Here is a 17,261-nt window from a genome sequence, read left to right as displayed (position 1 = left end):
ATCAAAATATCTCACCACACTTAAACTAAGACACAGTACCTTAAAAAAATTATATTTCACTAAGATATAAAGGCTTATTTTTAGAAAATACAGTACACAATATAGTTTTTTAGTTATTTGTATAAGATGTCATCCTTGACTCAACTTATATCAATAAAATATATCCTTTTAACTCTTGCACATGTGCAGTTGTTTATTCTTACGCTGTTTGTTTTTATTTTGGCATGTGGGCAGCGTATTATTGTCATACAGTGATCCCTCGCTACTTCGCGCTTCCAACTTTGCGCCCTCAATCCATCGCGGATTTTTTTTTTCAATTAAAAAAAAAAATACAGATAATCTGTCTTTAGCAGATAGCACAGTGTCTGTCTCACTCCCTCCCAGTAAATGTTACTTTTATAGAGCAAGTACAAGGAAATATATATATATATGGAATCACTCAATTCTGAGGAAAAAAATATGGAATCATGAGAAACAAACAAAGAAATAACAATCAAAACACATCTCTAGTATTTAGTAGCACCACGTCTGGCTTTTATGACAGCTTGCAGTCTCTGAGGCATTAACTTGATGAGTATTCTTCATCAATTTGGTGCCAAGTCTCTTTAATTGCAGTTGCCAGATCATCCTTGCAGGTCGGCGCCTTGCTGTGGCCCATTTTTTTCATTTTCCACCACAGGTTTTCAATAAGGTTGAGATCTGGGCTATTTGCAGGCCATGACATTGACTGGATGAGTCTTTCTGCAAGGAATTCTTTAACTGTTTTAGCCCTGAGGCATGATGCATTGTCGTCTTGGAAAATGACAAACATATTTTCAGTTGAAGGGATAAGAAATTTGTCTGAAATTTCAATGTAAACTTGTGCATTTATTGAAATTTAACAGCCCCATATCATCAAGGACTGAGGGAATTTTGATGTTTTCTTCAGGCAGTCATCTTTGTAAATCTCACTGGAACAGCACCAAACAAAAGTTCCAGCATCATCACCTTGTCCAATGCAGATTCTTGACTCTTGACACCTTGTCCAATGCAGATTCTTGACTCTTGCCAGTCCAATGCAGATTCTTGACTCTTGACACCTTGTCCAATGCAGATTCTTGACTCTTGACAAGGTGATGATGCCGGAACTTTGGTTTGGTGCGGTTTTTCACTTATCTCGGCGGGTTCTGGTCCCCATTAACCGTGAAAAACAAGGGATCACTGTATTGTGTAGAGCTGTTCATATGATCTGTGCTTAAATACTGGGAAGGCAGAATGAAGTTATTACCTGGATTCTGAATATTCTGACTATACACTAAATTGACACATCATATGTGTATACCTTTTCTTCTTTATGGTCTTAAACATCATCAGATACAGAGAATAAGTCAATCGTTATTTATTTCCAGAAAAATAACTATTACTATTATAAATACCCAACAAATAACTTGTTTTGTAGCCAATCATTCAAAGATTAGTTCAGCACAGGTATTGTGAAAAATAGGACAAATTCACAAGGCATGTGCTAAATTTGCAAGACCCGTCATCCCCCCATTCAGTACTTCACGATATACATACGGTAACTTGAATTATTTTATTTGCTTTGCATGTAGTTTGATTACATTTTAAACATACATTTGAAAGAACGAATTTCCTTCACTGTAGTCTTTACCAATACTGCAGAAACCTGATTGAATTTGAGCATTTAAGGCCGAATTATGCTTCTGCGGCAGACCTGCACCGTACAGGCAGACACGATTTACAACCCTCCGCCGGTGCCTTTCGTGCACTTCAAGAAAATCTTGACATGTTTGGCGTCAGCGCATAGTGACGTGGTGGAAATGGACTGTAATTTGTCCACTCAGACTGTTGTTTCCAGTGCAGCGCAAAATCACAGCCATTTTCAAACATTGTTTTGCTACACGCAATAATGGAACAAGTCGACGGGAGTATCATTGAAGAGCAAGTCTCGTCAAAATATTATAAAGCTTGCCAAATGGCAAGGTCAGCGATTGCATATAAAAAGTAAGAACCACCGAGACAATTATGTGTGTTTGGAAGCCAATGGCCACCCGAATCGGTAGCCCAGTCGGCCAAAAAACTGCCAGCTTTTGATCACTTTATGTGGTATTTTTTGTTGGTGCACTTCATTATTTATTGTGTACATATATTTGCAGTGAGTCTGGGACTTATTTACACGTCACACTTCAGGTACATGAAGAATAAAGCACAGGTTTTGTGTCAGAAGAGTTGTTTTGATATTTCATTTTCAACAAGACAGTTCACACACTTGATACATTATCCCTGATTGAGAGTGCCTCAGTGCTTTTACGATAACGTGTTTACAATCGAGGCTTCCAACACAGTTTGGGAAGTAGGACATGGCAAAGAAATCGGACAAAACGCTGGACAAGGCAGCTTGCTGGCTTCTACTTGCTGGCAGCTTGCTGGCTTGTGGCAACAATAAAATAAACAAATAACAAAATAATAGCGGGCTGCCGAAACATGCGACCGCTAACGTTCGCTTTCTCCCGTTCTTTCCACTCGCTTCCCGCAATATCACCACTCCCCAGTATGATCGCCTCATAAAGGACCCGCACATAGTTACGGACATTACAGCATGATCAACATTTGTTGTTCAATGTTGATGAGCTGAAGATCCACATTCAAGCGTTCCATCTCCATTTACGTTGCTGTGTAACCGGAAAAAAACTAGAGAAAGTCGACAAGAGTCCCCCCAAATCATAAAAACGAAATGCCAAACCCCTCTAATGGGTTGGCGGTGAATTACAGCGCTACGTGTTCCCTTGCCGCAGAACTATCGAATGCTCATTGACGCCGTAGTCGCCACGGCATCACCGCAACGCAGATGCATAACTCAGGCTTTACTGACTAATGACTGAAGGGTCATCATTAATTGTAAGCTTTTTTTATTTGTGTTGAATGATAAATAGTCTTATCTCCCAATTACCATGGGCCGCACAGTAGCTCCTGCCATGGATTTTTCCCTAGTATTTGAATCTTATCATTTCCAAGGACTGTTGAAATCTAATACAATTCTCAGACTAATTATTTCACTGTTTGTTCTTTAATATACAGAGCCCAATTATAATAAGTAGAAAGATACTGAAGTTTGGAGAAAATATATATAATCTTGCTTGTAATGTGAGACCCAGCCCAACATTCTCTTGAACATTGTACTGTCTTAAAAATAATGATAACAATAACAGCCGTGCCATTATTAACATACACGTTGAGATTATAAATATGTATTTGTGAATGCCAAAGGCTACTCTTTTGTACCCCTCACCTTTACCTTCAAGCATAAAAAAAGAATAATTTTTATGTTAAGCACTGTTGTCCTTCGTTGTATGGAAAAAAACCTCAGTCCATCATGCTTATTAATTATGTTGGTGTTTCTGTGTGTATTTAGCCGAGTGTGGTGGCAGTTTCAAGGGGAAATCTTCAGGGCGCATTCTCTCACCTGGTTATCCCTTTCCTTATGACAACAACCTGAGGTGCACATGGACCATTGAGGTCACCTCTGGAAATATTGTCAGGTAACTCCAGTTGCTAATGCAGTACAGTAATTGGCCATAGATTGTAATTGTGTAAAAAAATCTTGGGATGCTTATATAGCGACAACAAAAATAATGTTTTTAAGCAAGCAATGCAGGTGTACAAAGATAGAGCATTACACATATTGTAAACATGTGTACACTGATGGATGAGCTGAAAATTCTCAAGATTTGATCAATAAAGCTACTGTAAATAGACTATAGTAGCAGGTTTGATGGCGTAAACATGGAGTCAGTCATGCATTATTTAAACAATGTTTCATAATTTATCAGGGTGGAACTGTTCATCCAAAGTCTCTGTTGTTGTATTTTTTAATCAAGAATATATTAAACAATTGCACCAAATCTTAGCAGGAAAGCCTAAAAGTCTAAGAATGGTCTAAAAACTGATTTCTCATTTGACCTAATTCTAACCTTGCACGGTCCAATTGAACCTCAGCTTCTCTGGTCAGAAGGAGTTGTGCAAGTTTGTTTTTTATTTATTTTTTTGTTTTTTGTAAGCAATACTTTTTTCCTGATGAAATAGTACCACAGACAATAGGTCTAATGAGATATAACTAATATCGATCCTATAACTGAGTAATCAAAGAGGCTTTCTCTAAAGTGAATAACAACACTTGAGCAATTATAACCATATTGTTATCCTGCCTCTTACAGCCTCCAGTTTCTTGCTTTCGACACTGAGGCATCCCATGATATTCTGAAGGTATGGGATGGGCCTCCAGAAAATGAAATGTCTCTGAAGGAGGTTAGCGGCTCACTGCTGCCTGAGGGAATTCACTCAACTCTCAATGTGGTCACCATTCAGTTTGAAACTGACTTTTACATCACCAAATCTGGGTTTGCCATTGATTTCTCGAGTGAGTATTTGCTTCTGACAAACACAATGTGTCTCTAAATGTGTCTCAATGTATCACCTAATATGAGGTGAGCATTGTTAGAAATGCAATATGCGTGATATTGTTTATTATGATGGTAGCATTTTGAGATAAACAGTATGTGTTCTAGTAGTGTCTGCAAGGACTGCCTTAAAGAGTTAAAATGCTATGTGATATCATACAAAGAGATGAGTCTCCCATTATTGGCTCTTATTTTTTAGTAGCAAGCATATTTCTGTCTTTATTGCATTTTTAAAAATCACACCTGCACAAGCCCACATACAAATGATAAATTCATATTTTATAGGTTTCGTACATTTTCACTAGGGTTGGGCATCGAGCACTGAGGTTCGATGGGACCCGGTTCTGCCGGAACTGTTCGAATTTTAAAATTTCGATTCCACGTTTCGATGCTCTGCCCGCCGAGCGGGATAAAAATGCTGCCGAAAACCACTAAGAAGATGCCACAAGAAGCGTGTGTTTGTGCATTAATTAACTCTTGAGAGTCGAAGGACGCGCCGGCGCGTCCTCAGCGCACGTCGTCTTTGAAGCGCCCTCACGTTTTAATTACGTCTCCCACATGCCGTTGGTTGGTCTCGTTTTAAAGTGCGGAAGTTGCGGTTTACTCTCGAAGTCAATCGACCAAATAAAACGTGAGATATTGTCATTTAAGTTTTATAGTTTTATTGTCCTCTCAAAAAAAACATTAAAACGCTGCATGGATCATTTGTTTATGTCTATATTTCCATCATTTCTTGTCCTTTTTCAAAACGGAAGCTCCATGAAAAAAACACAAATCAAACGAACCCTTTCGAAGTCACAGTGGAAGCACAAAATGCGTTTTTTTTATAAATATAACTGCCGTGCGAGGTTCCACCGAACGAGAGGGAGGAGTGTTCTGAAGCAGCGAGGTGGCAAGCGAGGCCGTTTGGATCGAGCGAGCGACTTTGTGTGACTTTGACAATGACCGGAAAACTAAATTTTGCGCAAGCAATTGTGCTTTTTGATCAACTTGAGGAAGAGGATGGTCCAAATTCGTCATCATCGTCTTCTTCGGAAGAGTCCTCGAGTGAAGATAGTGACGGATTTGAACACGTGGGTGACGCCATCGACGAGCAGAGGTAAGCCAACTCACTTTTTTTTTTTTTTTTATGCTGAAAAAGTTTCTTTTGAAATTTTCTTTTGATATTGCAAGACAAAGTTAATTTTGATGCAATATAAGTGTGTGTTTGTGTATATAATAATAAAATGTGCATATCAGATCAAAGTCATACGTGCACTGTGTGTATTCCAGGCAGGAATTTATAATTTGTGGTGTTCTTCTTTCTATATGAAGATTAGGGATGTAGCACATATTCAGCTATGGTATTCTTTCTATTTTCATACATATAGATTTCCATTATTATTTATTGCTGTATATATTTTTATTTTATACTTTATTATTTTTATAAATACTGCCTTTATTTTCATGTACATTTATAGTGACAATGAAAGTAAAGTGAAATGAAAATGGAAGGGTGGAAAGAGGACGGACACCCCATGGAAGTGTGGGCTGTGTGATGTAGCCCTGTGTCTAATTCCAGGACGAAACTGCTTTTCGGAGTGGCATGCCTGAAAAAAATTTAACTTGTTTATTGTAAATATTTTTGAAAATACTTTTTTTTCCAATGTTATTTATATATTTTTTTCCCCCACAATCAGTCTTCTCAATTTGTGTATATAAATGTGTGTTCAAGAAGCTTGATTGTGTGTACATAGTTTTCATCAGGTGATGGGCCGCAATACCTAAACTCATAAAGAGATGGCCTCTAAACACTTTTTGTGTTAGATGGTGTATATTTTTTCACTGTTCTTCACTGTTTGGTCTGCTGTATATAACCTGTTTTGACTAGAGCATGCATAAAGGCAAAAAACGCCTATGGCTATACCTGTTGTTTATGTTGAATTGTCAAATATAAGACTATTTATTCTAAATTTTTTTGGTTGAATGTTCATCTTAGCATGTTTAATAAATATTACAATGTTTCACAACGGTTCGTTACGCATGTTTGGTTGTCAATTGGACATCAATATTAAACATTTTTACAAAACGATTTTGGAATTTCTGGTCTTTTTGGGCCCAAAATGACGATTTATAATTGGTCAGTGAAGGAAACAACAGTTTGGACATGAAGTTTAAGGTGTCACAAAAAAAGGGACCAAACCAGGCCATCGTAAACAGTTCTTTCTTTGAAATACAAAGGCAACTTCAAAGGCATGCAAAATCAGACAAAATAGGCCCAGACCTTAAAGGGTTAATAACAACCATGGACACGGTGCGGCGGCGCTCAAAAGTTTACAACATTTTCAACACAACTATACCATGCAAAAGTGGCTGCACGACCAATTATGCATGACTGGCTTCATGCAATATAGCCTTAGTGCCAAGTGCAAAGCTAGCTGAGTGCTACGTAGTTGACACGCTGCGCCGTCAGAACCGGGTAAGTAAAAAAATACACTACGTCTGTCTTCTGCTGTCCTAGCAACCCGACCCCGGATTAAGCGGTTGATGATAGCTGGATGGAATAGTAGCGTATTTTTCGGACTATAAATCACATTTTTTTTCATAGTTTGGCTAGGGGTGCGACTTATACTCAGGAGTGACTTAAATTATTAACACATTATGATATCATTTCACATGTTATTTTGGTGTTTTGGAGTGACACTAATGGTTTGGTAAACTTGTTAGCATGTTCTTTATGCTATAGTTATCTGAATAACTTAATAGCTATGGCCACGTTCGCGTTCTGCCTTTGGCAATATGTGTTCAAGTGTATTATTGACTTATTTGTATTGAAATGCATGCTTTTAGTTTGAGGCGCTTTCACACCCACGTGGGGGTGCACTTGCACTTGTTTACGTGAAGAACAGCGCTCACACGCCAAAAGGAGACCGACAGCTACGTAGCTCTGAGTGAGTGGGTGAGTTAGCGAGACAGAAACACGGCTGCGAACCTACTTTCATTATTTATGCTTGTAAAATATCGTTAAAGAGGCAAAGCCTGTGTATATCATCTTTTCTGTTGTTGTTGTGTGTTTTCCACCCAGGATCGGACACTTGGAGCCAGTTGTGTGGTTGTTTGAACGATGCACTAATGCTAGCGAATGCATGCTAACCGTTTGTGTCATGTCATTGGTGTAAAAGCACTTAATTATCATTTATTTACATCAATGCGAACCTGTTTGGTATCGAGGACGAAATTGATTCAGCAAATTATATGGACGTCCAGCCTCGTCATTTGGGAGTTCAGCCCGCTGAATAGCCAGGACCGAGCCGTAGCGTCCGCATGAGGACAGTATATCCGCATTTTGTTGTTCATGCACTGTACACTGTACACTTATTCAGCATGTTGTTCTCTATTGTATTTTCATATTAAATTGCCTTTCAAGATGACATTTCTGTTCTATGTGTTGGATTTTATCAAGTAAATTTCCCCCAAAAATTAGACTTATACTCCGGTGCGACTTGTATGTTTTTTTTTCTTTTCGTTGGGCATTTTATGGCTGGTGCGACTTATACTCAGGTGCGACTTGTAGTCCGAAAAATCGTATTATTACGTCGGGCAATAGTCAATATCACATGTAAATAGAACTAGATGCAAAATGACAGACTTGGCGGCGTTAGAACACATAAAGAGAACTACATGCGAAATGACAGACACGCTGGCATTTGTAGACGCCTCCGTTAAAATCAAAAGTATTGAAAGGATTTTTGTTTTAGAATCTGTTGTGTTGCTTATTTAAAAAGAAGCAGCCGTATGAAGCATTCGATTACTTTTTTAATGAACTCATAGCAGTGAAAACAAAGCATCATATCACAAAGCATCCTAGCCAGACGCTCTCATCTCTTCTTCTCCACATTACACGTACACACTTCTACAGCGCCACTCACTGGCCTAACTGTTATTGTCACAACATAAACCTTGCATATGCCTGTACACACAACAGAATTGGCTTTACAAATAGGGAAACCTTGTTATTTTTCTCATCTACATCAAATTATAATCAATAGAAGAATTTATACTAATGCCTCATTGTAGCTTCCAGCTAAGGTGGGCTATGGCAAAAGAATATAAGTAAATGTTTTCTCCATGAGCTTTTGAAAAATAAATATCTTTGTGAAAGTACACTCCTGTGCAAAGAAACTTCATCAAATTCGAGTTCAAAGACTGCTATTTATATACAACTTAAAAATAAACCTGTGAGAAGTTCATATAATTCATTAATGCCATCTTAATTATATTCATAAATAATAATAATAATAATATTTTTTAAATTCATACAAATAATAATAATTGTAATACATTTTAAATTCATATAATTAAAAAAAAAAAAATCAAGAAGTTAAGACATTAATATAAAGTGATAAATTTTTAAAAAATAGATTTTTTGAACCTGCTTTTTTTTTTTTTTTTTTTTTTTTTTTTTTTTTATGACCCTGCCTCTTAAAAGAATCAGAATCGAGAATTGTTCGGAGCCAGAATCGAAAACATGGAGAATCAGAACCGGAATCGTTTAATTTTAAATGATGCCCAACCCTAATCTTCACTGTACTTAAGATTTTTCTCCATTGTTTGAAACTTTTAACACTTTACTACTTTTATTTACTTCAATTATTTTTAATCTAAAGGGGAAAAAAAACACACTTTGGGCAACACACTTAAGGGGCACAGTTTTTTTTTTTTTTTAATTGAAAGCACCCCCACGAGGCAAACCACAAATTAAATGCAACACACTTTCCTTAACCAGCAACCACTCGATAGCTACTGTCCCTCTTCACACATCTGTATTGAAAGCTGCCTACGCATGTTCTACAACTCTCACCTCTGCTCATCTCTGTACTATGCTACCGAAATCCTGATACTGATCAATACAGTAATTTCATTTACACTTGACCATTTCAGCTACTTTCTCTTTAGCTCATCCTCCAAAGTCCATTCCCACTTTCGCGTCCTTCACAACCACATCCTTCCTAACTTTCAGATTTGTTCCACTGCTATATTCCATCCTGTTTTCTCTACTCGTTGCTATCACACCATCCTGCTTCAACACAAAAGGAAAGAGCAGCAAACTTAGGTGGAAAGAATATTTTCTCCAGCTGCCTCCCTACTGTATATACAGTGTGTTAGACTTTTGAGCATTTTACATTCTTATTTTTGTTGTAATACAGTAAATTGAACAGTAACATAATTCTGAAATATAAAAAAAATACAACTCAAACTATATTTACAAACTGTATTATATACAAACAGTATTTTCACAGGGTGTAAACTGATTTGTGTCTGTCTGTGTTCTTCCCTACAGGCTCTCTTGCCACTGCCTGCAGGGATCCAGGTATTCCCATGAATGGCAGTCGCAATGGGGAAGGGCGGGAGCCCAGTGACTCAGTGACCTTCTCTTGTGATCCGGGATATGAATTGCAGGGGGAGAGCAAAATCACCTGCATCCAAGTGGAAAATAGATACTACTGGCAACCCAGCCCTCCAAGCTGCATTGGTAAGAAAGATGGGAGGGGTGGAATTGCTTGAGTCAGAGAGAAGACAGATGAGTAAAAGTGATAGAAAGTGATATGTGGCATAAAAAGTAAGAGAGGGGTGGACAGAAGTGAAGCAGATCAAAGTGAAAAAGGTAAAGGAATATTTAGATTTTAGCAGGTTAGAACGGCATCTATTTTTCGCTGATTGGTTGGACAAAGATAATTTTGTATGTATGAACGGTAATTAGCTCTTAGGCGGACAAATGGATTACTATTACACTTTTAGGACTCTACACGCTCCTACGCATTGTCTCAGTCAGGCTTAGCAGCTAATTAGCGGTACTCTACAATGTAATTAGAAATAATTACACTAAGTAGGTCTAAAGAAATAAATGTTCCTGAATCACAGCCAACAAGTCTTCTTTGATAGCGACACGTCTTTGGTCTCGCTTTTGCATGTTCACGTAGTGTGACTCATGTAATTATACTTAAATCTATGTATTGAATGAATCATATACTAGTACTTGTGTTGTCACTCAGGGGAAAATATTTCAGAATTTTAAATATAGTTTGAATATTTCAACAAATGCTTCTCCATAAACAAAAAAATATTTACCGTATTTTTCGGACTATAAGTCACACTTTTTTTTCCGTAGTTTGGCTGGGGGTGCGACTTATACTCTGGAGTGACTTATGTGTAAAATTATTAACACATTATTATGTCATTTTACATGTTATTTTGGTGGTTTAGAGTAATACTGATGGTTTGGTAAACTTGTTTGCATGTTTTTAATGCTATAGTTATCTGAATAACTCTAAATTGCTATGTTACGTTAACATACCGGCCATGTTCGCATTTCGCTGTTCATGCATCATGTAACAGTATCATACTGTATACTTATTCAGCATGTTGTTCTCTATTGTATTTTTATTGTAAATTGCCTTTCAATATAACATATCTGTTCTATGAGTTGGATTTTATCAAGTAACCTTCCTCCAAAAATGCGACTTATACTCCGGCGCAACTTATATGTTTTTATCCTCTTTGTTGGGCAATTTATGGCTGGTGTGACTTATACTCAAGTGCGACTTGTAGTCCGAAAAATACGGTAACCGTGTTAGGAAGATATTTACAGCAAAATTAAAATTATTTCTTATCCCAATCTCTGTTTTCTTTTTATTTCTGTAAAGCTCCATGTGGGGGAAATGTGACGGGATCTTCAGGATTCATCCTGTCACCCAACTACCCACACCCCTATCCTCACAGTAAAGACTGTGATTGGCTTATTGCTGTCCACTCTGACTATGTCATCTCATTGGCATTTATCAGGTATATTAATCTGCCACACTTTTTACTTAATCACAGCAAAAAACATACTGTATTCCCAAATGTCGGCATGGAATGTAAAACAGAAGGGATTTGGTCACAGTTGCTGTGCATATTAAAGTTCAGGATTTAATTAGCAGTCACTAAAGACTGTTTTGGGGAATGAGGTTTTCAAATAATTGTCTTTTTAGTACCTTGGATGAGGAAGAAAGTGAGAGCTTGTTATTATTTGTTTTTTATATACATACATGGCTCAGTAGCTCACACAGCAGAGCTTTCTCGAATCATGTAGTGTGTTTTCTAACCTGAAACTGAATGCAGTTCTTAGTGAATGCACCACAGCACAGGTTGCACCTTGCAATTGCTTGTTCTCTGTGACGGAACCAGCTGTAACATCACTGAGCAAAGTTAGCCCTGTCTGTGGAGTCGTGCACTTGGATTTGAATCCAGGTGTGCTGGTAGATAGAGAAAAAGCAGTTTTTAGGTTTGAGAAATGCCTGAAAAGCCATTATTGCAGTCACTTTGCTGAAATGCTGTAAAATAGCATCTTCTGATGAATACTGTATATTGCAGGAAGAGGTGCGAGATGAGTGAAACTCATTTACTGTGCTGCATGATACTCAGAGGCTTTACATTATTAATTACATTTTAGGCATGTAGCTGCAAGTCTGACTGGGTAGGGATATGCCTGAGGGCAGTCCTCCTCTTAACTGTTGAGTATTTTTTTCCATGAAAGGCTCAATGTGGTAGTGAAATGTTTTATTTAATTTATTTATTTATTTTCTGTCGTCTTTACAAATAAACATCAGCTTTGGCACATTCACGCTTTGTGATCTGGGATTGCCAGTTGAAAGGGTAAATGTCGTTTTGAATTGTAGTTAACGCATTCAACTCCAATACAATTATATCGGAGCTCTTAACAGTTTTGCCCTAAAGTATGCTCTTTATTTTGAAAATAGCACTGTTTTTTTTTCTCACTGTAGTAAGTGATTTGAATTACAAAGCGACCGTATTAGATGATCTTTTACACTATATTTCCACTGCCATCTGGGAAGATTTCCTGCCACAACGTTGTCACAACAGTTTAATCTCTCTACACCTCATCTGGGAGTTATCCTTTTTTTATTTCATTTTTTAAAAAATCGTTCTGTCTGAAGACACAGAAAATATTGCCCGACTCATTCCTCACATTATCATGGATACTGGAATTTTCACAGAAAGAGCATTTTTCTCATGTTTTGCATTTCATGTGTGGTATTGGCATTACAACTTTGCAAATGTGACACATTAATCTGATTTTGTCTCATTTTCTTGCAGCTTCAGTATTGAGCCCAACTATGATTTCTTGTACATCTATGATGGGCCAGACAGCAGCACTCATCTGATTGGCAGTTTCCAGGACAGTAAACTTCCTGAAAAGATTGAGAGCTCCTCCAACTTCATGTACTTGGCATTTCGTAGTGATGGCTCTGTGAGCTACACTGGCTTTCATTTAGAGTACAAAGGTACTGTGAAAATGTTGGCTTCTATTTACAGTACATGCTGTATTTAGCTGTATTTAGTCTCATGCATAAAGATGCTTGAGATCCAGTGCACCTTTGAGGTTGGATGTGTTGCATATTTCTTCCTGATTGCAGTTCTCTTTTATCATCCGTATTTACGAGTCTTGATGTATGCTTCCGCCACAATTTAGTTTAATGAAATGGTCCCTTGTGATGCTAACCAGTATTTTTTTTCATGTTTATAACCTCTCTGTGGTGCAGCAGTCTTCCTCTTCTGAATGTTTGCTTTTTTGATTGGCAGCCAAACTGCGGGAGGCCTGTTTTGATCCAGGGAATGTGATGAATGGCACAAAAATGGGCACTGACTATAAGCTGGGATCAATGGTTACATTTAATTGTGAGTCTGGATATCTGCTGCAAGGTTATTCTACGCTGACGTGTGTCATGGGCAACAGCAAGAGACCAGAATGGGATAGAAGCAAGCCAAGTTGCCAAGGTGGGTCCTTATGCAATGCTTTGCGAGTGATTTCTGTGTAATAAATGAATTAAAGTGCACATTTGACAGAAAACATTGATAATTCTGCAAAACCAAAAACATACTTGAGATGAAACAAAACATTTTGGTTGGAAAATATAGCATGAATTGTACGATAATATTGATTTTAAAATCTCCACCACAACTGCTTTTAATCTAATGGGATTTTCCAGGAAAAGACAGCATTTTTATCATGTCCTTTCAAGTGGAAAGAATGTTGTTATTTCATAAATCAAAAAATTATCAGAGGCTTAAGAAATTTGCATGATTAAATATAGTATTTTGAGCAGCCTTCTTTATTTTTTTACTAGTTTTGTGTTCCCCTTTAATTTTATATTAAAAATAAATTGATAGAAAGGGCAAATTCGGGTATATGTATGTTTTTGCCATTTTACTGCACTTAACATCAGAATGTCAAGGGCAGAAGTGAACTTCTGAAATACTTAATCACTCGTACCGTTTTTCCACCTGCATTACACTTTAAAATAATCATAAAAAGCCCCCCAGTTTATTTTATATATCCGTAAGATTAATTCATTCTTTTTTACCGCTCTTTTTGCTCTTATTTTCATCTGTGCATGGAAGGCACTTACAAGCTTTTCATGACTTTTACAGTCTCTGAACCGCTATATGTTCATAACTATAACCGACACTCAATTTAGTAGTTTCACCTTGAAGCCAAATTTGAACTGACAATTCAAAGTTTAAAATCTAATAGCCTCAGCTGCCCAATCAATGAACAGCCTTTAGATGTCCAACTGCATAATTCAGCAGGTACTTCACTGATGCTCCAATAAATAGAAAAAATGTGCAGCTATATGCATGGACGAGGTAACCACTCTCACCCATTCTTTGTTGTAGTAAATTACTGAGGACTTACTCCACCCTCGTATATTTGATTTGTTCTTTTGTACTTAGGCATTTCCATATTCCACATTTGTCTGAATGATTTGGACTATGCGGCTGATTCATTATGGTTTGAAATGTGTTTTATTTTAAATCCAAAAAACACTGACCCTTTCATTTGCCACCTGTCTCATGACTTTAATATATGCTATATATGTATTCTCAGGTCATATACAGTAGGGCAAATAAGTATTTAGTCAACCAATAATTGTGCAAGCTCTCCCACTTGAAAATATTGGAGAGGCCTGTAATTGTCAATATGGGTAAACCTCAACCATGAGAGACAGAATGTGGAAAAAAAACAGAAAATCACATTGTTGAATTTTTAAAGAATTTCTTTGCAAATCATGGTGGAGAATAAGTACTTGGTCAATACCAAAAGTTAATCTCAATACTTTGTTATGTACCCTTTGTTGGCAATAACGGAGGCCAAACGTTCTGTGTAACTCTTCACAAGCTTTTTACATACTGTTGCTGGTATTTTGGCTCATTCCCCCATGCAGATCTCCTCTAGAGCAGTGATGTTTTGGGGCTGTCGTTGGGCAACACGGACTTTCAACTCCCTCCACAGATTTTCTATGGGATTGAGATCTGGAGGCTGGCTAGGTCACTCCAGGACCTTGAAATGCTTCTTAGGAAGCTACTCCTTTGTTACTAGAGCTGAGAATCTTTGGGCACCTAACGATTCGATTACAATTCAGAGGCTCTGATTCGATTATAAAACGATTATTGATGCACCCCCTCCTTTTTTTTTTTAATGTTTTGTACATTAGTTCCAAAATTGTTCAAAAATACTCTCAGGCTAAACCAAACTACTATTTCAGTATCAAGTTAACATATAGCAGTAAACAAATATACAAAAATAACAGTAAATAATATACTCAAATCCCCATTCTGTATCAGCAGCTTTAAACTACATTCAATTAATTTAATGTTGTGAATCAACCGTTAATGTTGTTAAAATTTCTCCCGATATTCCATAATTTCCCTTTTGTCTACTTTCGGCATGTGACAAGTTTTAAAACTATTTTAAAATATTTTACCAATTTAGGTGTATTTTAGATAAAAAGTTAATTAGGTTTGCTTGGAAGGTTCGCTACAACAGCCTTGCAGGGAAGTGTACTGCTTTAAGATGGCGGCCGTTTACTAATGCCCGCATCTAGCTTTTAGTAGATGTGCTGCTAACGCTACCGAATCTATATTGCATCTAGTCCTATATAAATTTTATCTACCGTAACATTATGTGGATGTACTTTGTAGCAGCTTTTCGGCAGCAGTCAGGTATGTTGTTGTATTTTTTTTTATCTCATGGCATGAGTTGAGCTAGAGCCGTGAGTTGAGCATTGGCATTACCCGAGGGGCCGGGTAATGAGAAGCATGATGTTTAGCTACTCTCACTTCGTTCCTCATTGCGTCCCGAAGACCGCGCGGCGCGCTGAGTGTGTTGTACTTCCGCTTTACTTGGCATATTTCAATAATGGGAATTTGGATGTTTGTGAATCGTTCTCGAATCATTCACGGCCGAATCGCGAATAATTTAAGAATCGGAAATTTTGCACACCTCTATTTGTTACCCTGGCTGTGTGTTTGAGATCATTGTCATGCTGAAAGACCCAGCCACGTCTCATCTTCAATGCCCTTGCTGATGGAAAATCTCACTCAAAATCTCTCGATACATGGCCTTATTCATTCTTTCCTTTACACAGATCAGTCGTCCTGGTCCCTTTGCAGAAAAACAGCCCCAAAGCATGATGTTTCCACCCCCATGCTTCACAGTGGGTTGGTGTTCTTCGGCTGTAATTCAGTATTATTTCTTGTCCAAACACGAGAACCTGTGTTTCTACCAAAAAGTTCTATTTTGGTTTTATCTGTCCATAACACATTCTCCCAGTCCTCTTTTGGATCATCCAAATGCTCTCTAGCGATCCGCAGACGGGCCTGGACGTGTGCTTTCTTCAGCAGGGGGACACGTCTGGCAGTGCAAGATTTGAGTCCCTGGTGACGCATTGTGTCACTGATAGTAGCCTTGTTACTGTGGTCCCAGCTCTCTGTAGGTCATTCACTAGGTCCCCCCGTGTGGTTCTGGGATTTTTGCTCACCGTTCTTTTAATAATTTGACGCACGGGGTGAGATCTTGCATGGAGCCCCAGATCGAGGGAGATTATCAGTGGTCTTGTATGTCTTCCATTTTCTAACAATTGCTCCCACAGTTGATTTCATTACACCAAGTGTTTTACCTATTGCAGGTTCAGTCTTCCCAGCCTGGTGCAGGTCTACAATTTTATCTCTGGTGTCCTTCGACAGCTCTTTGGTCTTGGCCATAGTGGAGTTTGGAGTGTGACAGGTGTCTTTTATACCGATAATGAGTTAAAACAGGTGCCATCAATACAGGTAACGAGTGAAGCCTCGTTAGACCTCGTTAGAAGAAGTTAGACCTCTTTGACAGCCAGAAATCGTGCTTGTTTGTGGGTGACTAAATACTTATTTTCCACTCTAATTTGGAAATAAATTCTTTACAAATCAAACAATGTGATTTTCTGTTTTTTTTTTTTTTCCACATTCGTTCTCTCATGGTTGAGGTTTGCCCACGTTGACAAGTACAGGCCTCTCTAATCTTTTCATGTGGGAGAACTTGCACAATTAGTGGTTGACTAAATACTTAATTACCCCACTTTATGCATGAACAAATCCTTTTTCCGCAAGATTCTTTTTAATTGTCAATGCATAGTGAACCCCACAGCGATGGTCAGATTTTTTGTAAAAAAAACTAAAATAACCTTATTAAATGTTAAGTTATACCCAAATCCACAATACTGACATTCCAAATAATGGACTGAAACAAAAGAAATAGTTATATTGTCATTCTTTATTTAACAAAAGTGGTTGATTTAAGAAAAACTCAGATATCATGTGTGCAAAAGTATGTGAACCCCTTCAGTTAATAGGATATTGCGCCTCCTTTTGCAGAGATTACCTCAACCAAACGGTTTCTGTAGTGACTAATCAGCCTCTCACATCTACTTTGGGGGATTTTTGCCCATT

General features: G+C 37.7%; 1 protein-coding gene across 4 annotated transcripts in view; it reads left to right on the top strand.

The window, feature by feature from the left end:
- The window catches only part of LOC130915132 (CUB and sushi domain-containing protein 3-like), a 386,272-nt gene that overhangs the window by 154,338 nt on the left and 214,673 nt on the right, over positions 1-17,261 (top strand). For all 4 annotated transcript variants that reach the window (XM_057834920.1, XM_057834921.1, XM_057834919.1 and 1 more), the window contains exons 25-30: positions 3,413-3,539; positions 4,215-4,417; positions 9,778-9,969; positions 11,141-11,279; positions 12,594-12,781; positions 13,080-13,274. In XM_057834920.1, coding sequence (XP_057690903.1) covers positions 3,413-3,539; positions 4,215-4,417; positions 9,778-9,969; positions 11,141-11,279; positions 12,594-12,781; positions 13,080-13,274 — 1,044 coding nt within the window. The remainder of the gene's footprint in view (positions 1-3,412; positions 3,540-4,214; positions 4,418-9,777; positions 9,970-11,140; positions 11,280-12,593; positions 12,782-13,079; positions 13,275-17,261) is intronic.

The sequence above is a fragment of the Corythoichthys intestinalis genome, chromosome 4, assembly GCF_030265065.1.
Source record: "Corythoichthys intestinalis isolate RoL2023-P3 chromosome 4, ASM3026506v1, whole genome shotgun sequence".
In the NCBI taxonomy this organism is placed as follows: Eukaryota; Metazoa; Chordata; class Actinopteri; order Syngnathiformes; family Syngnathidae; genus Corythoichthys; species Corythoichthys intestinalis.
Note: the sequence above shows the minus strand (reverse complement) of the source record. Positions and strands in the feature narration are given on the sequence as shown.